Here is a 25,125-nt window from a genome sequence, read left to right on the forward strand (position 1 = left end):
GAGAAGCTTCTGTACAGCAAAGGACACGGTCAACAAGACAAACAGAAGCCTACAGGATGGGAAAAGATCTTCACCAACCCACATCAGACAGAGAGGTCTGATCTCTAAAATATACAAAAAACTCAATAAACTGGTCATCAATAATCCAATAAAAAATGAAGAACAGACCTAAACAGAGAACTCTCAACAAAGGAATCTAAAATGGCTGAAAGACACTTAAGGAAATGCTCAACATCAGAGAAATGCAAATCAAAACAACTCTGAGATTCCATCTTACACCTGTAAGAATGGCCAAGATCAAAAACACTGATGACAACTTATGCTGGAGAGGTTGTGGGGAAAAGGGAACACTCCTGCATTGCTGGTGGGAATGCAAGCTGGTACAGCCCCTTTGGATGTCAGTGTGGTGATTTCTCAAAAAATTAGGAAACAACCTTCCTCAAGACCCAGTAATACCACTTTTGGATATATATCCAAAGGATACTCAATCGTACCACAAGGACATGTGCTCAGCTTTGTTCATAGCAACATTGTTTGTCATAGCCAGAACCTGGAAACAATCTAAATGCCCCTTGACCGAAGAATGGCTAAGGAAAATGTGGTACATTTACACAATGGAGTACTACACAGCAGAAAAAAAATGACATCTTGAATTTTGCAGGCAAATGGATGGAGCTAGAAAACATTATTTTGAGTGAGGTAACCCAGACCCAGAAAGACAATTATTACATGTACTCACGCATAGGTGGTTTTTTAAATATAAAGCAAAGAAAGCCAGCCTACAAATCACAATCCCAGAGAACCTAGACAACAATGAGGACACTAAGAGAGACATACATAGATCTAATCTATATAGGAAGTAGAAAAAGACAAGATCTCCTGAGTAAGTGGGAGGAGGAATTTAGGAGGAAGAAAGAAAAGGAGACAGGGAGGTGTCAGGGGCCAGCCAGACATGGAAGAAGCAGCAGGAAGTAGGGCAGAAAGAATGAAAAAAAGGTAAAAAGCCCCAAGGCAAAATGTAGATGAGTAGAAACAGGCTAAATTAAGTTAAAAGAGCCAGTGGGACAAGCCTAAGCTAAGGCTGAGCATTCATAATTAATAATAAATCTCCATGTCATTGTTTGGGAGCTGGGCTGATGGGACAGAGAAGCACTCAGTACATCTAAGCCAACATTTTTTTTATGGTAGTCGTTTGAGATGGAATCTCAAAGCTGTTTAATTTCCATGTCCCTGATGGCTAAGGGTGTTGAACACCTTTGAAAATATTCATTGTCTATTTGTGTTTCTTCTATTGAAAACTGCCTGTTTGTTAGCGCATTTACTGTCTGACAGGGTTCTCTCTTCATGTTAAACTCGCAATTAACAGCAATAGAAACCCCAATGAGACAGCACATTTCTCTATTTCATCTTCGAAACACACCCAAATGGCTCGCCATGCCTCTTCTCCTGCAATGGCAGCGTGCTGCCAGGCCAGCCAGACCTCCTGTCCATCTAATATTTCTGTGCTGTTCGAACCTGGCTCTGTATAAATATGTATCCTGAGGGAAGGGTGTAGAGGAGAACCCAACGTGGTTGTGTGAAGCAAGGTCTAAAGAAATATGTGGGGAACAGCAAAATTGTCATCAGCTTTATGGACCCACAGATCAGAAGGAGATATATCTAACGTGCGTCACCCACACTTGGCTCTGATTTGGATGATAAGATTCTGAACTTTGAGCATGGATTTCCAAGAGATAAAGCTCTTGGAGACTATAGAAACAGGTTTCACATGTGGTTGGACTATCTGTGGCTGGTGGCCAGGGGTGGAGAATGACAGGTTCCTGAGACAATATCTCCAAAGTCCCCTGCTCTTCAAAGCCTGGCATAAGCATCTCCCCTTGAGTGTGGGATGACCCATGGCTTGATTCTAGCCAGTGGAATATGGCCAAGGTGACAGAAAGTTCCAGAGAAATTGTGACTGCATAAGTTGCGATATCTATTTTTTTTTCTTGCTTACTCTGACAAAGTAAGTGTATGAGAAATCTGGTGTATGCGAATGAACTCTGGGTGGACATGTAACCAACTGACAGTTGCCTCTGGGCAACAGTTAGCAAGAAAATAAATACCAGGCCTACAGTTGCAGGAACTAAATTCTGCCAACAGCCTAAGAGCCCAAAAAAGCTCCCCCCATCTGCCAAGCCCCATTCTTGAGCAACACACTAGTGGAGAAACCAGTTCTGCTGTGCTCAGACTCCGGCTCCACAGAGGTGGTCCGCTTAGGATGAGTGCCGTTGCTGGTGTGTGATCCTCGCTGCACACCAACAGTCAGGGAACACCATGCTGGAGCACCCCAGGGTGTTCTGTGCAATCCGCGGACTCTTTGCTCCTTTACCCCACACCCTTCTCAGTCTTGACGTGAACACGGTTTGCAACATGTACAGAAGCGGTACCTGAACAAGCAGTGTCATTGGGCCACTCTTATCAATTTCTAGAATCTCTCCGTTTTTTGTCCCCACAAGGATGTGTCCATGCCCCAGGGTGATGGCGCGAATTGAAGGGTTATCCTCCAAAAGCAGGCCTGAGAGGGGAAAATGTTGAATTTAGTAAACACCATCAAGTTGGGCTAACACAGTGTCTTCTATTTCCAAAGAGCTAGGTACTAGGCAATCATCCTTGACATGTTTGCCAGGGCTGAGAGGTCTGATGGGAAGAAAGAAATCTGATTGGCTAAGAAGCTCTACTACAAGAAATTAGCACCTATGAAGGGAATGCTTTTGATAGCCTAGCCAGGGTGGTACCTTTGGAGCTAGTTGACAGCGCAGCCCTTTTGATGGCATAGGTCTTCAGGCATCTTTCAAACATATCATCCCAGAGTTCCACGATTCCATCTTTTCCACCTGTCACAAAGCCCTATGAATGGGAAAGGTTACAAACACACATCAAAATGACCATTTACTCTCCTGGTCCCACCAGAAGTCACCCTTAGGTAGGTAGTTCCATGTATATCTTCTAAGTGGAAAAAAAAATCCAGTGATAAGAGTCTTTTAAAATTTTCATTATTTATGTGTCTGACTACTCTGCCTGCATGCATTTCATGCACCATGAGCATGAAGTGCCTGTGGTGGCTAGAAAAGGGTACTGAATCCCCAAGAACTAAAATGATAAATGATTGTGAGCCACTATATGAGTGCTAGGGTCTTCTTAACCACTGAGTCAATTCTCCAACCCACCAAATTTTTAATTCAATACATTTCCATTAGGCTCACAAGGAAATCATATTTTGAAGTTCAGTAAATACCCTTCTTATCATTAAAGTTGGATTCTTTATCTTGGGATTCTGAGTTCGCAGGTTGAGACTGCGAGGGAAGCAACCCACTTCCTCTGTACTGAGCACTCACAGGCATCTCTTGTCATTATTTTCCTAATGCAGAACCCCAGTGGCTTGCATAGCATTTATGCTGCATTAGCTGTTGTAAGCAATCTGGATAGGATTCAAAGTTCATAGTCGGGTGTGCACAACTCTAAGTACATGGTGTGTGCGAGTGTGTGCGCATGCACTTGCACCTAGGATACAGGCAAATATTCCCCCTTTTTTAATATGAGGAACCTGAGGACCTTAGACTCTTGAAATTCCCCTAGGGTTCTAGAGCCAATTTCAGTGACTACTGAGAAGAGCTGGATAGAACTGTAGCAAAGAGAGTCAGTCAATCCTCAAATTAAATGTAAATAGAGTATATTATGTTGGATTATTCTTGTTTTTCATGGTGACTTTACAGTTTAGTTTCCTAAATAATAGAAGAATTTGACTAAGTTAAACCACACAGGCTTCTAGGCCTCCACAATTTTTGCACTATGCTGTAATTGTTTCTAACAGTTACAATTTAGCCAAAATCAAAATTTCCAGCAAAAGAAAAGCTCAACCACAAAAAAACTATCATTACAACCGCACTTCTAACAAAGACCCACATTGTTGTCAGCTCAACATATTTACTGATATATTTTAAAACTTGACATATATATATATATATATATATATATATATATATATATATATATAAATGTGTTGTGTAGCTTAAACTGAAGGTCAGAGAACACAGACAAACTGGTACCACCATCAATTAGAACTGAATGAAAAAGTTGTCAATTTCAGGTATATTTACTGAAAGAAAGAGCTTTAAACATACTGTCTAAGAACACTGTGTCTTTATAAAGAACAGCATGAGATAGGTAGTAGACAGACTAGGACAATGACCTGCCTTGGGAATACAGCCCATGCGTGTCCTTGAATGCTCCTGGCAACCGAGCCTGTCTATTCAGCAAACCTGTCATGAACATAACCTTTGGTCACAGCGAACCAACGTGTGGGATAATAAAGTAACCACTTGGCACTTCAGGCGTTTGCATACTGTGTCTCTGCAAAGAAAGACATCACTGCAATACACCTGTGGTCTCTTCTGCTGCTGTACCCATATCTATTCACAGACTCCTTAAGGGACTCCTACGAGTGACAATCAGGAAACCCAGATGTGAGAAAATGGAGAAACAGGACATAGACGGCTACTAAGAAAAGAAATTATAAAAATCGTGTATTCTCTTCTTTACTATCCTTTGGTTAATCCTTTCTGACAACTCCATCCTAATTCAGACAGGATTATTTATAGATTCAGGCATCTCAGTGGTTCTTCTAAAGCTGATAAGGAAGAATAACCCAACAAACACGCCGTACCTTGTCCAGCGCATACATAGCAAACACGGGCCCGTCATGAGCTTTCACTGTCTTCAGTAGCAGCACATCCTTCCAGATGAAAATATCTCCCGTGGCCGCCCCTGAGAACACTAGATCTTCCACTCTCCCGTAAGAAACACACATCATTGTTTCCAGTTTTCCAGCACTTCCAAAAATTCCCCTTTTGGAGGTGAAGCCCCCACCTGGAGCAGAACAAGGGCACATATTACCCTAGAAAGTTGAGGCTTCCTTGGAGCACACAGAATTATCTTCAGGGAAGAAACTGTCTACATTATGTGTCCAAAGAGCAAAAGCAAGGGTATTATGAGGATGCTCAGCCACTCTGTCAGGATCGATGGGATTCCTATTTTCTGTCTGACATGGTATAATTCAAGCACAGAGTCCCTGTCCATGAACCTGGATCTGATTAGATGGAGGATTTAATAAGCCTTCTAATCCAAGACACACACATAACCTAAGTGTAAGTCCTGTGCCTGCTGAAGAGGAGAGTGACTCAGTGGCTTGGGGGAAGGAAAGCCTTAAAGAAACTGAAAAAAAGCAGAAGTCTGGAACGGACGGTAGGTGTAAAATGGAAACATTATACGGGTTCTGTCTCCGTGCTTTTTCTTTTCTTTTTTTCTTTTCTTTCTTTCTTCCTTCCTTTCTTCCTTCCTTCCTTCCTTCCTTCCTTTCTTTTTTTTATTGATTTTCGAGACAGGGTTTCTCTGTAGTTTTGGGGGCCTGTCCTGGAACTAGCTCTTGTAGACCAGGCTGGCCTCAAAATCATAGAGATCCACCTGCCTCTGCCTCCCAAGTGCTGGTATCAAAGGCATGCGCCACCACCGCCCGGCCTGTTTCAGTTCTTTTCATGACGATCCTGGGGTAAGAAGGAACTGTCGTGTAGGAGAGATCATATATAGGAACAAATTGTCAGGTTTGGGCCCCAGGTGGTCCCATTTTCTATATTCCCCGACCATCACTGATAACCCAGTTCCATTCAGGACATTTACACTCAGCTGGCTTCTCCATACCTGGGCTGCTACTAATGTCCTTCCCTTAAAAGTGGAAAGTGTTAGACCAGCCGGCTACACACATGAGCTCACTGTGCTACTGGGCTCAGTACTAGGAATTCAGATACAATTGTAACGATGCCTACAAGTCAGATACAATTGTAGCGATGCCTACAAGTCAAATACAATTGTAGCGATGCCTACAAGTCAAATACAATTGTAACAATGCCTACAAGTCAAATACAATTGTGACGATGTCTACAAGTGAGAAAATCCGGCTGCTTCCCATGCTCATTCGTGTTTATTTATTACTCATTCTTGTCAACATATAACCTAACAAAGACTTATTTTGACCATCTTCTATGTATAGAGTCAGGCTTTAATTCATATGCTAAATTCGGTGATGTAGTAATAAAAGAATTCTCAAAATATTGAAAATATTATTCACTCAACCAAAGTAATTACTTCCCACTCAGCACTACAGCGAAATTACTGCTCTCAGTTCAGACGACTAAATATAAAAATCACTATTTTCATAGCAGAGTATTTTCAAAAGGTTTCTAGACGCTGATGAACGTGCACCGCTTCATACAGGGTTTCACGTTTCACATCTTATGCAGTAAACAGTCCAGTGCAGAACTGGGAGACAGTATTTATCAAGCAGATTTTCATTTTAGTTTACAGAGAGACTGGCCACATAATGACAATAGGAGCCCTCATCCCAAGGCAAGGGGACAGCTTGCCTACACATGAGAAACCCAAATAACAATGCAACAGTACCTGCTTGTTGCCAGAACTTGATATGTTTAATTCCAACTGTAACCAGTTTGTCAACATGGTGTGGATTACACTTTACCACAAATATTTTATCTTTATGTCCTCTGTAAGAGACAAACAGGGAGAAATAACTCCAGTTTAGATGAAAGTATTGATAGAGTAATATTAAAACATATATTTTGTTTAGTTTTCACTAAGCATACCTAACAGAATAAACAAGCAACCAAAAATATTTAAAACTCACAGGAGTTTACTATAAAATAATAGCATGGGGGTACATGTTTGGGCCTGCTGTCTTCCCCACCTTTGTCTATTTAGTTATGAATTAAAAGAACTTTAAATGAATCCAAATGTCTCCATAAGATAAAATTAGTGACCCAACTGTAGGATCTCACATAATTCTGAGATAGTGAGATCTTGGGCAGGAGAAACAGAAGGATATTATTAATGAAAAGCTTTCAAATGAACATTCTGTAGAAGACACTATATCGGCTTAAGATGATTTTTGGCTAGAAATACATTCCCTATAAATTGAGGCCCCTGGCCCATATCCATTTAGAGAGAAAGGGTATCATCTAGTGATTCAGAACACTTTGGGATGCTAAACAATACAAAATTTAGGCTTTTTTCTAGGTAAGATGTTTTCACTGGTGCAATAGTGGCATGAGTGTTACGGAGGTAACCAACCCATGGTAAGGACGACTCCATGCCTTGTGCTGTAAACCTGGTCAAAGGCCTGTGGCTGGGGAGCTCATAGGCCATAATGGGTAAGCCACTGATGTTTTGCTAAATGGACATGATGTCTCTTGTCCAAACATTTTTTAAAATATTTTGCTTATGTTTATAGTTTAGTGCTACTGTCAGCTTGGGTGAGAGAAACTTGTAGTTGGTTGAAGTTAATGCAGAGGTTCATAAATGGTCAAAATGCAGAGAATAAGTGGTTGTTGAATACCCAGCCTTAAGTGGAGCATCTGTATCACCCTGCAGGGCTCAGGAAACACTGAAAGGGGAGGGCAGCAAACAGTGCGGGAGCTGCAGGAAGGGTGCTGTGTCTTTCAGCATCTGTGATTACATAAGAATGGACCCATCAACAGTCCATCATGGGAAAGAAGCCATGACCCTTTGTGCATTTATAGGCAGCTAATGATTCTAGGGGAAAGAGAGTCATCTTCAATGGGTAGTCACTGGTAAATTCCCCATGCTTCCACAAACAATCCCTCACGGATGGTGCTGTAAGTTACCCTAATTCTCACACACATACACACACACGCACACGCACATGCAGGCACACACACACACACACACACACGCACACAAAATGAGTAGTTGACTAGTTGGGAACAAGTGGGAAAGAAACAAGAGAGGATAATGGGAGTGGACAGAAACAAAATACATATCTACAGGTATGAAAATATAATGAAGCCCATTATTAGGTAAAATGAGTATGCTACTACAAAACTTAAAAATAAAGTAGGCATACCAATAATTTCTTTTAAAAATCAAAAGAAATTTAGTTTTGTAATCATAGGCAGACAGATGATACACATACATCCAAAAATTCCATTTGTAAATAGATGGCAGAGATCATTACCTGTGGTACAAATACATCCAAACAGAGTGGCTCAAATCTCAGTGGAGATCTTACAAGAGCCCTATCTGATAATTCTGAGCATCTCTATTTCCCTGAGCTGATAATGAACAGACTCATGTGGGCACGGGCTATCTCGGCTATCAGTTGTGTGCCCCATCCCTAAGGGGGACCACACTGTTGTAGGGTAACCGCTGCCAGAACAGGAGAGTGGTAAGGCTTTGCTCAAAGCAAAACTGGCAACAAGTGAGACTCCTCGGGGCAGGGTTAGGGGTGGCGCACAGCCCCTCCGCGGGGCAGGGTTAGGGGTGGCGCACAGCCCCTCCGCGGGGCTCCCCAGAAGCTATGTCAGGCTGGAGCCACTGCATAAGCAGCACAATCTCTGTCATCTGGCTCTAGATTCTTAACTACCACAGCACCTCATTCAAGGCCACACTGCATTCTTTTTTTCTTTTACTTAACTACTTGGTTATTTATATATTTGTGCAAATAGCATTAATACTATGTAAATATTTATATTTATTCAGTATTTTAAAAATCAAGCATTCTTCCACAGAGTTTTACTGATCCGCGACCTTCCACTTGGGAAAGAGTACTGATTAATGCCACCACTACAAACACATGCTTTGAGAGGGCACTCCTTTCTGCAGGTTTTTTGTCTTCGGAATGGGACCTAGTTCTGGGAACAATTCTGAACAAAAACTGTGTTACTAATATGATGACGTTAGCTTGCTTTGTGCTAATTAAACAGAGGCGATCTTATCCACAAGCCTGTAAAAATTTACCCTTTAATACTAAGATGTACTCCTTTTGTTTCTCCTAGTGTCTCCAACAGGCAGTTGTGAGTCACCCGTGGCTGCGGAGGGGATTCTTTTTTACAATGCTGGCACAGATAATGGGTAAATGCAGGGAGTACCTTATCAGGAAAACATTAAACTAAAATTCAGCTTTTAGTTTGAGAGAAAACAGAGCCTGTCGGGGAGTGGGGCTAGAGGTGGGGGACCCCCAGAAAGAAAGAAGAGAAAGCATGGCTGCAGGCGGATCTAGGAATGTCACTGTCGCCAAGAATTCCGTCTCGGAGCAACGTCTCTTCTCCTAAGGTCAGCTGCAGTCCTCAAGGGTCCAGCTGCAGCTCTGTTCCGCCTCCAGTGATTTGTAGGTCTTCATTCATTATCACCAACTATCAAAAGCTTTTGCTCCCATGTAACACTGGAGCAGACAGTATTAATTTAAAAAGCAAATATTACAGTTCATGGCCATCAACTTTGCTATGGTGACACAGGTTGTTGGTAACGTATGTCATAACAAATGGAGAGGGTATGAAACCGTGCCAGGGCAACAAGCTGCCTTCTGGGACTGTGGCTGCCAAGTCGTGACCTTTGACCGGGCCATGCACATGGCTGAGCTAGATGAGAGGAGACATGTTCAGATTTAGTGCTGAGGAGGCAGAAAGGGAAGCTGGGGTAAGGGAGGACAGGTAGGCTATAAACAGCAGTTGGTCTTGGGAGTCTATTTATAGGGTGTGGAGATTAGGGAACAATTTGCCTGCTCTGAAAGCAAGTAGCAGATGCACTGGATAGGGTCGTCTTCTCAACAGGCCACAGCCTCATGACAAATGGTGCTTCTGACTCCAGTGACATTGAGAGTCCTCCCTAGCCGCTAAGACGGCAAAAACAAGAGGGGAGGCACACGCTTTTCTGCTGCTGGGGGGAAAAAAAAAGCTTTAATAGAGATAACGGAAGTATTAGAGAAGAGGTGTGACGAAGAGGTTTTTGGGGAGCATTCTAGAATTTTCTAATTTCCTATCAGACATTAACGCTGAACATCAGCTTGGCACTGTCAAAGGGAGGACATGTGTTCACTTGGGTGTTAAGTTTCCACCTGAATTCCACCCGAGTTTGAAGATGAGTGCCAAACAAAAAGTGGGCACTGCTGGGCTCCCCTGAGGTGAGCAAGCAGGAGGACGTCCTGAAGGCTCTGTAGATCCTTACCTGGTCGTGGCTATCTTTTCTCCCTTTTTCCAGTCCCAAAACACAACACTGTGGAAGTCGTCTAAACCAACCGACACCAGACATTTTCCATCAGCTGTGTGGAAACAACACAAATGTCAAACACGCCATTCCTTTGCTGAGAAGCAGAGACAGTTTAGACACTGCAAAGAGGGACAGGAAACTCAACAACACCCTTTAGGCTCAAATCCATCTGCAGGAGCAAACTGTGTGCCCAACAATAGCCATGGTTCTGAATGCACACAAATGCATACCCCTGGCAGGTGAGCTCAGCCAGACCAGACTTGCAACAGAGGCAGAGTTAGCAGGGCCTCTCAAGGAAGCGGTGTGAGCCTTGTTTATTCTGCGACAGACAAATCTTAGGAAATTCATTGGAAGGGGAGTCACTGGAGTCTGTGACTCTGGGCTATTTTCAACTCTAGAAACATCAAAAAAACCTAACCTTGGTTTAACTGTCAAGTTAAGAACATTACAGAAATAAAACGTAGCTTCAAATGTTCTTAGAAAATATGACCGTCCAACTAAAAGCTCTTGATTTCTTATTTTTGCTGTTCAAATGAAACGTGTTCGTTATAGACACTTAGAGAACACGTGTAAAGAGAAGTTCACTGGAAGGCGGCTCGTGAGTGCAGAGCTCGCCTGACAAGCGTGGGGGCCTGTGTCGGAGCCCAAGAATCACACATGCACAAAATTGCATAATTGTACACACATGTGCACGCACACACAAACATACGGCCTTCCTAATGTCTTGTAGTCCTGCCCTTGACGTGAGCCTCCTTGTCTGCTCCTCCACAGCAGTTGTAGTTGGCGTTGTCTTTGGCCCACCAACCAGCTCCCACATAGACACAGAGGGAGCAGTCAGGCAGGGGGACAGTAAGCAGGTGGGCTACAAGGCAGCACCCACAGTAGTAGAAATGGGTTAAGTTTAAAAAAACACTAGCTAGAAACAAGCCTAAGCTAAGGCTGGGCATTCATAATTAATAATAACTCTCTATGTCATGATTTGGGGGCTGGTGGTTCAAGAAAGTCTGCTGCATAAATCCTTTGAGAAACAAAAGGTCCCACTGACCAACCTACCAGCTAATCTTTTCTAACCTATTGTAATACATTATTATTAATAATGCTATTGTAATAACTTTATTATTAAATATTGGTACTATTACCAACCATTGCTATGATTCTGACATTTAAGATATTTGTAAGCGTTAAGTATAGGGAATGTACAATCAAACTTGAAGTAAATACAGTCAATGTGCCTTCCTCCCTTCAGGAGGGAAGAGGCAGCACAATCACTAAGCATTTCATTTGGACTTCCTTGCAAGGCCGGATTCAAAGGAACAGTGTTACAGGCCACACCCCCGTTGTCCCACCACTATGTGGTTGCTAGAAGATTCTGCATCAGTTAATCAGGGACTCCTCTCCTTCCACAAAGGACCATCACTATGGTAAAGACATACAAGGGTGTGAGAAGCTGCTTCCTTGGGTTGACTCATCATTCAAGCTATCAGCTCTGACTTTCAAAGGCCAGGGGTAGACTCCACACTAGGGTAAAGTAGAGCAAGTCTTATCAAACTGGAATTTCAGAGAAGCAAGAAAAATGTATTATATGTCTCAGGCAGTATCTGAATTGGTACTGAATATTTATATTAATGTTACACAGAACTTATGTCAAATAAATTCTTATCAGGAGTTCAGATCTACTTAAGCCTCCTGAGGTTTTACAGACTAAATTTTTACAGGTTACAGGTAACCCAACTTCAAGTGCCAACCAGTGTCCACACTTTGAGTGGCCTTACTTGTGCAGAGCCCCTCTACCCAAATGGAAATGATGGTCTATCCCACGTGTCTGGAGGAAAGGGAGGAAGGAAAAGCAGTCTCTAGTTTAACAAAGCAGATCTTCCCAAATCCTTAACCATCAGGTCCACCTGAAACTAGGACTTAAAGATTACCTGAGCCTTTTATAGACGCAAGTTGAATTCATTACATGAAGGACTTAACAAGGTGCTGAAGGAGTCCGTTACATTAGGTGAGCACCATAAGCTAACGACTCAAGTCCATATGTCCAAAGGACACCGAGCTGTAACCGAGACAGTCTCTCAGCCTTGCGGAGCGGGGACGTCCTGTTCACCTCCCACATGGTTTCCTTATTTCTTGGTGTGGCCTGACTGTGTCTGTGCTAATGGACTTCAGTATTTGCTGATTTTATTTCTGATGTTTCTTCTCTTCCTTTAAGATCATAAATTCTTAAGGCTCGTAGCAAGTACGTCACGTTTTGTAACCCTACACTGAGCTGTTTTGGGTGTCCGCTGATAGTGCTGGGATGGGTGACCCAGATAGAAAGGAACTGAACTGTTATATGGCTATTTTAAACACCACCATTCCTTTAGAAAACACCGCACAAATGCATCGGCACAGCTAAGACTATGCTGTCTCTGGAATGCTGTCTTGATCCGTCCATATGACCTTGCTGTGTGAGTCACATGTCTAAAATGTCAGTTTTGGAAATGTCTGTCTTCTGAAGAAGCCCCCTTATGCATAAGCAGATTGCTTTTGTAGGGGAAGTTCTGGGGGTTTCTTTTTAGAATTTCTGTGAGGTTACCCATCATCTCACTCTCACAATTCTGTGACCTTTCCACCCCAACAAAAGCTCACTCTTCTGGGACAGGGAGTGCTCTTCGGTACTGGCAGGTGTACACTATTTCTATAAAACACACTGTTTAGAAAGAAAATCAGGGCCTTCTCACTATTTCCTAGTTCCCATTTTCCCTGTGGAGACTTGGCTTTACATTTGAAAATCTATTATTTCCAACCCTAGTGACTTTTTTTTTTTTTAAAAAAAAATAGTCTTGGTGATGTCCTTTTCAGTCTTTCTAGGCACAGCGTGTGTTAATTATGAATGGTTGTAACGGTCTAGAAAGAGTTCTAAGGCAGTTCCTGTCAACAGTAAAGGGCAAATTAGAAAAAGAAAGCATATTCAGACAATTACAAGTTCATCATCCTAGTCAGGACTCATTAAGATGCGTAGGTTTCCTTGGTGGCCAGGGCAGTCTAGCCAGTTTCAGATAGGTTCCAGAGCTAACGTCATGGTAGGAAGGCCTTTAAGCACCATGCAACTGACATTTAACACAGAAAATATTTATGAAGCTGAACTTTTCCGGATGTGTTTTTCTATACCATGTAGAAGTATTTTCATTACGCTGACACAAAACAAAAATGGTCCTCCACCCTCCTGAGCAGCAGCCCAAGGGCTCAGCCAGCAGAGGTGCCTGCCACCGAGACCGGCAACTGGAGCGTGACCCTGGGACACGTACGTTGGAGGAAAGAACCAGCTAGTGAATACTGTCCTTTGACCTGCACACACGCCATGGCACATGTGGTAGCATCTCATTTGTATTCGAATAAATGAAGCCTGCCTGGAGATCAGAGAGTAAAACAGCCCCACTGCTCAGTCTTACAGACCAGGCAGGCAGTGGTGACACACACATTCAATCCCAGTAGCCACACTAGTTGTCATAGAAACCAGGTGGCGCCTGCCTTTCATCCCAGTCCTAGAGAGGAACAGAAGACTGGAGGCGACAGCTCTCACACAGTCTCATTCTGAGACCCCTGGAGGCAGGATCGCCATTTTTGGACTGAGGAAGAGGTAAGTGTCAGTGTTTAGCTGCTTTTTATTTTTTTCAAACCTTCAGGTTGAACCCCAATTTCTCTCTCTGAGTTTTTATTAATCTTGCATCAGGCACACACTGTGGGCACAAATAGATAAATGTAATTTAAAAGGTGCTGCTCTGTTGACTAAGAGAATATGATTCATCCCTTGACGGCGTTTAAAGAGGTATCTCTACTCCTTTAGAACAGTGATGAGAACAGATTCACTTGTCCCCAGACGTGCTCTCTGGTTTCACGCTGGGCCCGTTTTATACGTACGAGACCGCTTGTTTTTCTAACAAATGTGAAGCACTCCTGGTGACTGTGGAGGGTTCTGAGGCACATATCTGGGGTCACCAACCACAGAACTCATGGGCACGGTGTCGGCACCCGGCCTCCGTGGCAGGAGGGAGGCAGCTATGAGAGCTCAGCCATTTAATGGCTCCAGAAGACACCATTGCCCTTTTCCTACTTGAGGTTAATGTCACTCAGAGCAAGGCTCTTCGCTCAGGGGAGCCTGTTCCGCGTGGCGGCCTCTTGGCGCCGCTTGCCCCTGCCCATTTAAACCTGAGCATGGGAGGAGCAGCTGAAGCTGCTGGTGCATTCAGGGAGCAGGAAGTAAGCAAGCGTCCAGGATGCTGCAGGGGGGCCTGCGCCAGCAAAAAGCAGGGCCAGGGCTAAAGACGGAGGAGGGCAACGGCAAATTTCCAGGAGATTTCCTTCCAGGTGACACTCCCAGACACAGTCAGAAGACCTGGGTTCTCGTGAACCTGCAACTGTTGACCTCAACACCACCTAAACAACTATCTCAGTTCTCCACCCAGGACGTGGAGCAGAGGCTAAGTCGACAGTTACATTGTTACAATGTAGCATTATCCTTAGACATTAAACCAAAACGTTCTCCCTCTTGCACCACAGGGACCAATCAGCTTCCCCCAGTCCTCTGGTGGCAACTGTCTGTGGTGATGAATCATTCAGAACAGATCTCAGGGAAAGTTCCTGAAGAGTCCTTAGGTGCTTTCCAAAACTATCAACTACACTCCTTTCTAGCTACCCATGTACCAACACTATACGTAACCTCACAGACAAAATGTAGTTCCCCAGGGTTCTTCCTTAGTGATTGCTATCTGGGAAATGGGGATTGTATTGTTAAAACTAAAAGGCCCTTCACAAGCAGAAGAGCTTTGCATGCAAGAGTCCCCAAGACAAGTTAACTTGGAAGCATAAAGCAGGTTGGTGTGAAAACAAGAAAACACATACAGAGCTATCCCAAAGGGGCTAGATTCATCTGTTCTTGCCAGGGTTCTAAAGGAAACAGAGACATTTCTTTAAATGTGGGCGGGGAAAAAGGTCATTGACAGCCTCATCTCCCCATCTCCTCCTAGAGCATCTGTGTTCCTTACCCTATAATGGTCCTTGAGCAATTATTAAATTCTTGCTGTATTGCTGGTCCCTCTTCTATGCTAATACACATCACATATTTTCATAGAAAATTGGTGATAGACATTATCTTTATTTTTTGTTCAACTTGAGAGATACTAATAGTTCACATGATTGTATTGTCAAGTACAATGTTTATTAAACACAGCAAAATTGCTATCTAAAATTATTGAATCCATTTTCAATGTCACCGAAACCAAAGATGTATTGGATTCTTATAGTCCCACAAACTTCTAGGTTTTATTATTTTTATTTTACTTTTTAAATAAGTGTCTTTCTAACCCTCCAGAGTATCATTATTTATGTTTCCTCCATGGAAATCAGTGTGGACGTTTCTCAAGAAAAACACGCTAGATCTACCAGTTATGCCCCTCCTTTGCCTGAAGCCAAAGGACTCCAAGTGAACACATCACAGAGGCCCCTACACATCATGCTTCCTGTAGCTCTATGCACAGCAGTCATGGAACTAGCCTAGGCGTCCACAAACAGAGGCACGGATAAGAAAACTGTGTCTATAAATACCATGGAATTGTTTTCAGCAATAACAAAGAATGAATTTATGTCTTTAGAAAATGGATGCAACTGGAGATGATTGTATTTAGCAAATTAAACCTATTTCGAAAAGACAGACATCTTGTTTCCTTTCCTTTGTGTTTCTTAGATCTTATATACATATTCATGTATTTATATATCATAATATATAACATATACATACCCATGTATGTACACATTAAATGAAAACTAAGGTAAAATTATTTAGGGGAACAAAAAGGATAATGAGAGAAGGACCTAAAAGGGAGGATGGGGAATGAGGCAGGGAGAACATGTTCAACATATGATATATAAATATATATTAAACACATATATGTATATAAGAAAAATTTAAAATAAACTATCTTAAAATTATTATAAAATAATATCAATATATGCCTATATCTGTAGGTAAGTAAATTTTAATAAAATACTGTGTTATCTTGCAATTGCTAAGAAAATAGACAGCTTTCTCCCAAATATGATTTGCAATATAAGTTCTAACAATAAGAGTGAAAAGCAGGATAAAGCTCATTGAGCAAAACTTCATGTGTTAGTTAATCCATAACATTCTTTACAGCAAATTCTTTGTTCACAGCAAAACATGTATTGTGGGAGCAAAGAGACGGGTGCTCCTGAACATCCTAGTTCACTGTTTGTGAGGACACAAGAGATGCCCAAGGAACGGCACACATGGCCCCTGAGAGCTTTCATGAGAGCTCTCAATGGTGAGCTGCAGGGGGCAGAAGAGGCAGGATATTTCTGCCTGATAGGATGGAGGAAAAAAGTCAGTCTTGCTCTTTGAGACTGGGGAACCCTGAATGAAGAACACGAGTAGAAAGAGGCAGAAGCATACTGCAGTTAGAGGCGAAGAAGCATGAACCAGCTAGTGGGGGAAATGCAGGAAAAGCTAAGTCATCAGCTTCCATCTGAGGGCACAGTCCTAAGTCAATCAACCAAGGGGGACCCGTGGTGGAGATGACAACTATTTTCCAAAAGATTCCAGAAGTAAGCAGGATAGAATGAGACTAAGCAGTAAAACATTTCCCCTTAAAAAAAAAAAAAAGCCCAGCAGTCATTAATTGTCTAATGCAATCTTATTCATTCTCAGTCTCTCCCTCTTCCTCTCCTCACCCCTCTTTCCTCATTTATCTTCTGCTGCGGAATAATCCTTCTGCACACTGTGTGAATATATGTATCTATGATTAGTTTAATAAACAAGCTGACAAATAACTGAACAGGGTAAAGTTAGGCAGGAAATCCAAACTGAGAATGATGGAATGAGGAAGGGCGGAGTCAGGGGAGTCACTGGGAGATGCAGAGGGAGCAAGGCATGCTGGGGGACAGGTAAAACCATGAGCCTCATGGCAATATACAGATTAATAGAAATGGGTTAATTTAAATGTAAGAGCTATCTAGTCACAAGTCTGAGCATTTGTAATTAATATTAAGCCTCTGCATCCGTTATGAAGTGGTGGGTAGGACAGAAACGTCCGCCAACATATGACACCCAATGTGGGACCAGGTTCATCCACATAAAGCCCAAGAAAGTTTTAAAAAAGGTTCTAGAAACAGAGACACATGAAGCTTTCTAGTCTCACAGTCTCGTATCAGCTGCAGTGCAGAGATGCATGTCCTGACAGCCACTTGTGAGATGGAGCCAGCCACCAAACACCATGAGCTAAGCCATGTGGTAGGTTCCACGGTCTTTCACATGAGTAGCAGTACAGAGAAGCTTCTCCCAGCCATTGCTGTCAGCTGGAGCTGCCAGTGTAAGCTCTGCCAGCACACTGCATTGCAGGTCTAGGGCGTTTGCTCATGCAGACAAAAAAGGTTACAGATACACAGGAAAGATAGATTCAGATGGAACAAACCCCTTAACAATGTGTTAAAAATATATGTAAGCTTTGTAGAGAAAAGAAAAAGGGTAGAAAAAGTTCTTAAAAAGGAATAGAGTAATAAAAAATAATAAGACACATAAAAATGTGAAATACAGAGAGTCTGGATCCTGTATGTCATTGTGTTGTCTTTGAATTTTTTGGTTGCTAAGAGACACTGGATTATAAAACTGCTAGCTCCAACTAACTTATATATTTTAAAAACATCTTGATTTCAAAATTTAAGTCAAAAGATATGTTGCTTTGGGGGAGAGGTTATACTTTTATTTTCACAGGAAATGAGAGGCTGTGGATTCATTCCAGGTTAAGGAATATCAGGTTTGATTGAGGAAGACCCCCTGAAAAATCTGATAACAAACAAAAAGAAATAAACCTAGAAGAAGTATAAGACACATGATATATATTTTACCTGCTTAAGAATAAAAACAAATTGTCTTTGGTTGACTTGTGTACAATGTACAGTCTATACTTGTATTAATACAGATATGTATGTTACCTTTAAAATTTATGTATTTTCAGAGCAAGGAGACCAAACATCAATGAAAACTGATGGACAAGGTGATCCAACATCCAGAACAGTTTCAAGGTTGCTGACTAAGATGATCCAGTCTCATAAATAATTCCAACCAAGACCGAACAATTGTTCTGACTTTCTCAAAGTTCCCCCAAAGGTTACCAGTGCCACCAGATAACAGAAAGCACTCTAGAGAAAACAATGCTCATGTTTCCAAAGGATGGGTTTTAGACATTTGCCATTATTTAAGGGGGATTGGTTACAAGTTGTTATTGGTCATGGTGAGGGAAAAAGCTAAATGAAAGAGTTAAATTCAAAGATTTCTTTCTAAAGGAGAAGAGGGAATATAATACAGAAATGATAAGATAAAAGGTAGATAATTGAATACTTTAATCCAAAAAAAATCAACTATTAACTTCAAAATATTTTACACTGCTATGGATTTTGGTTTATTGTTATAAATTTAAAGTTAATTTTGTTATACTATATGTATGATTCTATTCTTGTTTGGGGTATTGTGTTTATGCGGCTTATTTAAAAATGTAGTATATACTTAAAAACTAAAGATTATAGTCATCTATAATAATCAAACTTATAGTCATGTTAGGTATGTTTTCAAGGTCATACACAGATATATTTAGATGATATATGGTCTTCAAACACCTACAAAATATAGCATTTACTATGTGTGATAACATAATGCTTTTCATGACAGTGAGACATGTCTGCTTCTGGCAGCACAAATTTACTTTAGGAAAGATAATGGGCATTGAAGATATTCCATATAGAGTTTGCTTTCTTTGTGACTGGGCAAAGAAACTACCCTTACATAGTGGTATATTATTTGTTTTAATAAATAAAGCTTGCCTGAAGATCAGTGCAAATCAGCCACACTAATCTGCTATACAGGCCAGACAGTAGTTACACAAACCTTTAATCCCAGCAGCCACACTAGTTAGCTGCAGAGGCCAGGCAGTGGTGGTAGACACTTTAATCCCAGCACTAGAGAGGAATATAAAATGGGAGGAGACAGGTCTCACTCTCAGTCTCAATCTGAGGATTTATGGAGGCAGGATTGTCCATTTTTGGTTTGTGGTAGAGGTGAGAGTCGGTAGCTGGCTGCTTTGCTTTTCTGATCTTCAGGTTGAACCCCAATACCTGTGTCTGAGTTTTTTATTATTCATGCTACACCCTTACCTCAATTGCTGACAGTATACTGTCCAACCTGGATCAGCAAGACAAAAAAAGTGATTGCAAACTTTGCCAAGATAAGGTAGGGAAGCGCTTCAACATTTCCTGCTTCACAGGAAAGTCTGTCAGACATGCTAGGCCTGTAGGTCAGAGTTGGATACCCCAACATACAGAGGAACTGTGATTAGGTAACATTTCATCCTTCTGGGGTCTTTGATAGCTATAATTACAGCTTTTCTTAGTTATAATAGAAAGCAAATTAGGTATAAAACTTTATACTCACAAATATAAGACAGATAATAGAGTATTTTCTCTAATTTTGCCAAAGACAAGCAGACTGGATATTGTAACTGTCATTCTTACTTAATAACTGTTTTTATTGTATATAATTTCACTATGTTAAAGTTAAAGCCTTCCTTTTTATTTAGACAAAAGGGGAAATGCTGTGGAAAATTTCCCTTTCACATTGTAAAGACTTATCACTTTCCAACCATGTAAGCTTGTTCTTTGGTCTTTTCTTTCTTGTCAGGATAATTCTCTTGCCCAGGCAAGCTTCAGAATTTTGCCTCGATTAGTTGCCAGAGAGTCGATATTTGTACATTGGATTGGATTAATAGGAAAGCTGACTGGCCAATAGCTGAACAGAATAAGGTTAGACAGGAAAATCAAACTGAGAATGATAGGAAGAGGAAGGGCGGAGTCAGGGGAGTCTCCAGGAGACACAAAGGGAGCAAGACATGCTGGAGAACAGGTAAAGCCACAAGCCACATGGCAATACATAGATGAATAGAAATGAGTTAATTTAAATGTAAGAGTTAGCTAGTAATAAGCCTGAGCTATTGGCTGAGAATTTGGAATTAATATTAAGCCTCTGCATCAGTTATTTGGGAACTAGCAGGTGAGGGAGAAATTTCCGCTAACAATCTTCCATTTTTTTCTCTATTTATTATCGTGCTGATGCTGGCCAAGTGCTTTATCAGTGAGGGATAGCCCCAGCAGCATTAAAGTAGCATGACAAGGTAAGAGGGCATGAATAGGGGAAGGAGAGGGAGAGGGACAACAGGAAGAGATTGTGAATTTAGTTACTGCTGTTGTGCAACTGAAATACCTGAATGCTAGTTGGAAAAAGGAAATTACACAATCAAATTTATTTTGAAAGGTTAGGATTTGTTTATTGACCTAATTTCTGCAATAAAATGTTTAAATTTTTCTAGGTAGTAACATCTGTAATAGATTTTCTTTTTAAAAAATATTTCTTTATTTTGTGTGTGTGTGTGGGATCTTTTGCCTCCATATATTTATGCATCTCATGTGCATGCCTGATACCTATGAAGACCAGAAAGGGTGTTGGATCCCTTGGAACTAGAGTTTTGGACACTTGTGAGCTGCCATGTGAGTGCTGGGAACTGAACCTGGATCCTTCAAAATAAAGTCAATGTTATTAACTACTGAGCCGTCTCTCCATCCCCTGTAGATTTCCACTATGTAATTCTAGCTTCAAGCAAACTTACTCTAAAGACAACAGCATTTACCAATAGGATTTTTATGATGCTGAGTTCACAACTTAATTTGGAAGTTCTTCTTTCCAAATATAAAATTTGTTTCCAAAATACCAGTCTTGTAAAGTGCCGTCTGTAGGTAGCCGCCTCTCTAGCTCTTTATATTTTAAGTCGGAAGCAATGCTTACTTGGAGAGAAAACTGTTGAACTGATCTTTTGCTTTCTGAGCCATGGGCCACGCTGCACTCCAGGCTGGCCTGGAACTCCCTGCGCAGCACACACTTGCCTCCAGCTCAGGACGATCCTTTCTTGCCTCCCTCACGATGGTTGTGATTATTACGGGGCAAGTCCACATGTCTGGTTTAAATCTGATGCTCTTCATCAGTGCTAGACCTTTGCAGCCAGGACTCTCCATGGCGGCAGCTGCCTTAGACTTCACTCACCCAAGTGGATGCCCAGCTCAATGTGACCTGGTGCTGACCTGGGAGGGAACTGAAAGTGGCAGGGAAAGGGCGCGTGGCCCAAAGGCCACGTTCTCTAGGTGAGGTGCAGATACGTGGCTTCCCATCTCAGGCTCAGAGGTGACATGCAGAGAGCTTCCCGCGCTACCCTCAGAACGCAATCTGAGGGAGAATTTCTTTTTCTAAATTAGCCATATTCTGTGCTACTAGTGAGAGCTTACCTGAAAAATCCAGAGCGCACACTCCTCTCTGATGGTATCCTTTCAATAAGGACAGACACTTTAGAGTTTGTGTGTCCCATACATGAATAGCGGCGTCTCTTCCGACCTGCAGCAACAGGATGCGTGGTGTTAAGCAGGCATCCATGGTACTGAGGATAGCATAGCTTCTTTGGGTCAAGCACGGCTCAGAAATAAAGCAACACACATTATTTGAAAGCTGGAATGACAACCTGAAACAATTCGGCCCAGCCCAGATTTTCCAGATGAGGAAACAGGCTTGAGGCTTCTAAGAACCTCACTGTGGCCTCGAGCTGGGTTTTGGCAGATGCTTGCCCAGCACATGGCTCCCTATTAAGGGGTTTTTGAGGACACCACTCCATCTGTCCACTTTGCTGTCTTTCTGTCATAACTTTGACCCCCGTGTCCCACCCCTGCCTCCTCAATGTTCTCAGAACATTCAGCTTCAAGCCTTATGTATTCCTCCCAAACACGTTTTTCTATTCTGGGTACACTGGATTAGATGTTAAGTGCCCTTTCTTCTTTACTAGGCTCTGGTCATCAAGGAGAGAAGCACACCTGTCCAGTGGCCACGTAGTCCTTCACTGGATGGATGGTCAGGCTGAGAATGTCATCATCGTGCCCCAGGTAGAGCCTCTGCGTGTGCTGTTGTCTGTTGTACACCACGGCAACGGCGGCGATGTGGTACACCACTTCTCCGGTTTGTGTGTAGAACAGGTTGTTCCTGCAGTCGTAGCCCCTGTAACTGAAGCGCAGAGGGTGACGGAGCAGCACACGGACGAAGCAGGCAAAGCAACTGTGCTGATGCGAGCTGTGTCTGAGGCACAGGGAGACTGATTACTTTCACAGCATCTGCGCCCAGACCTTTAACTACTATCTATGCACTTTGCTAAAAGCAGTTCTTGTGCCTCTGGTCCCAGCGCTTGGGAGGTAGATGTAGAAAAATAAGAAGGTCATCCTCAGCTACATAGCGAGTTTAGGGCTAGCTTGGACTACATGAGACTGTTTCAAAACAAACCAACAAATTAACAAATCAATCCAAGCCTTCTTCTGACAGGTCTAGAATGAGGCTCAGGCTTCCTTTTCCGTCTTCCATCTAGTCCACTGGGGTATGGTACTTTTGGAGTATCAAAGCAAGACGATTCCTCAGTCTCACAGTGTAGTTCTGTATGTCCTAACTCACTGTATAGCCCAGGCTGGCCTCAGGTTTACAGAGCTCTTCTGGCCTCTGCCTCCAGAGTAAGTACTGGGATGAAAGGCGTGTGTGTCCTACCACATCCGGGGAATCACTCTTAATTATGGGCCATTCTTTTGTAAATCAAGTACTAATTCGTTGTTTAGCAAAATTAAACAGACACTTTATCAAATAATATAGATGAATTAGCATTTTGTGATATCAAAATCAAGATGTTGAAGAGTTTAGAGAATTGGAAAACATTAGTATTGTGGTTTTTCCTATTCATTTATGACATTTAACTCAATGCCTTCATCTATTTTTTAAAATGCTGAAAAGTGGGCATACACTCAAGTGCTAAACTCTGCCACATCCTATCCATAAATAATATATACAGAGCTCTCTGAAGTGAAAAGCCTTATTATGGGTTGGGGGAGATGGCTCAGTCAACGTTTGCTGTCTAAGCATGTGTCCCTGAGTTCGGATTCCCAGCACCCATGGAAGAAGTGATGCGCTGTGGTCAGTGCTCATAGCTCGAGCCCCAGCCTGGGTCACACACAAGCAGATTCCTGGAGGCCACCGCCAGTCAGACTGTCCAGGAGGCAACCTTCAGTTCAGAGGAGACTCTGCCTGAAAGATAACGTGGAGCAGCATTCTTACCTCTATCTCCAAAAATATTTACATTGCAATTCACAACTAGCAAAATTATAGTCATGAAGTAGCAATGAAATAATTTTCTGACTGGGCGTCACCACAACAAGAGGAACTATAAAAAAGAGGCACAGCACCAAGAACTCCTGATGTGGAGGATGGCTGGGGAAGACAGCTATGTCCATCCGAACCCCTCCCCACACCCATCCACACACACACACACACACACACACACACACACACACACACCATCTTATTAAAACAGTGTTAAAAAAAGGTTTTCTGTGCTTAGCAATTACATATATTAATATTTGGTCAGTTTTTCCAGTAATTGAATTTTAAAAATCAACAGTACTACTGCCTAACAGAAATATGTGAGTCAAACAGGTAACAGCATTTTATCATTGCAAAGTGTTTGGCTGGAACCCCTGCTCGGCCCTCACAAGCTGGGAAAGCCTTTCTGCCCCACTTCCCCCAACTTCCCACACTGAGAGAGAACTCTGAGCAAAGTCATGGTGCCAGAAGCCCAGTTCCACATTTCTGGAAGCCGATGACCCAAGTGCCTGCCCAGGGGTTTAGCTTTTGACCATACTTGGGCACAGCCTCAGCTCCTGGCTGGCACGCCATCACTTCTCGCCTAAGGTCTATAAACCCTCTCTGCCTTAGCCTGGTCTCTGGCCCTGCTCTTTGAGACTGGTGAACCCATCTTGAAACAACGCCCAATAAACATGTATTTATCTGTTTTTAATCAGGTCTGGCCTTTTGCATCCCTAGAAGAATATAACATAGCACTGAGGAAGCTAAGACAGGATAATTCTACAAGTTTGAGACTAGCCTGGGCTATAGAGTGAGTCTCTAAAAAAATCAATTTATTTCATAACTTTTAACTCAACACATTTAAATCATCATATCAACATATAAAAGGATGTTAACAAGATGGACTATGCTTTTCTCTTCTACTTCTTTAAAACAGAACTTTATTTTACACACTCAACACATTTCATTTCAGAGAAGCCATGCTGTCTTAGCATTATTTTCATTTTACATTTTATGTAGTATTTGCATGCACATGTGTGTGCACACATTTGCATGAGTATTCTGTGAGCATGTATGTGTTCTACTACGCACTGGTTTCTATGCTTAGACTTCATTTCCATGTAGATGGTATGATACAGTGTTAAAAAACTCTCAAACATATACTAAGGTACAATCTTATAGGAAAATTATAATGAACATGGATGTTTACATAAAATGTGAATGATAGGGCTGGAGAGGTGGCTCAGAGGTTAAGAGCACTGGCAGCTCTTCCAGAGGTCCTGAGTTCAATTCCCAGCAACCACATGGTGGCTCCCAACCATCTGTAGTGAGATCTGGCGCCATCCTCTGGCGTGTGGGCATACACGAACGCAGAATATTGTATACATAATAAATAAATAAATCTTTAAAAAAAAAGTGAATGATAGAGAATATCATGATAAGACCCATATCTATCACCATGCACAAACTCAAGTCCAAATGGAACAAAGATCTCAACATAAAGCCAGCCACACTGAACCTCACAGAAAAGAAAGTGGGAAGTACACTTGAACACATTGGCACAGGGAACCACTTCCTAAATATAACCCCAGCAGCACAGACACTAAGAGAAACAATTAATAAATGGGACCTCATGGAACTGAAAAGCTTCTGTAAAGCAAAGGACATGGTCAACAAGACAAAACGACAGCCTACAGAATGGGAAAAGATCTTCACCAACCCTACATCAGACAGAAAGATTTCTGATCTCCAAAATA

The 25,125-nt window shown here is 42.1% G+C and overlaps 1 protein-coding gene across 1 annotated transcript in view; it reads right to left on the reverse strand.

Moving 5' to 3' along the window:
* Positions 1–25,125, reverse strand: part of Eml6 (EMAP like 6) — a 252,535-nt gene that overhangs the window by 55,906 nt on the left and 171,504 nt on the right. Inside the window, exons 15-21 of the mRNA XM_087909226.1 lie at positions 22,066–22,252; positions 21,490–21,595; positions 10,072–10,165; positions 6,496–6,596; positions 4,706–4,908; positions 2,778–2,889; positions 2,430–2,557 (exon numbers count right to left, since the gene is read on the reverse strand). Of these exons, the coding sequence (XP_087765352.1) occupies positions 2,430–2,557; positions 2,778–2,889; positions 4,706–4,908; positions 6,496–6,596; positions 10,072–10,165; positions 21,490–21,595; positions 22,066–22,252 (931 nt within the window). The remainder of the gene's footprint in view (positions 1–2,429; positions 2,558–2,777; positions 2,890–4,705; positions 4,909–6,495; positions 6,597–10,071; positions 10,166–21,489; positions 21,596–22,065; positions 22,253–25,125) is intronic.

The sequence above is a fragment of the Myodes glareolus genome, chromosome 8, assembly GCF_982192425.1.
Source record: "Myodes glareolus chromosome 8, mMyoGla1.1, whole genome shotgun sequence".
NCBI classification, from domain to species: domain Eukaryota; kingdom Metazoa; phylum Chordata; class Mammalia; order Rodentia; family Cricetidae; genus Myodes; species Myodes glareolus.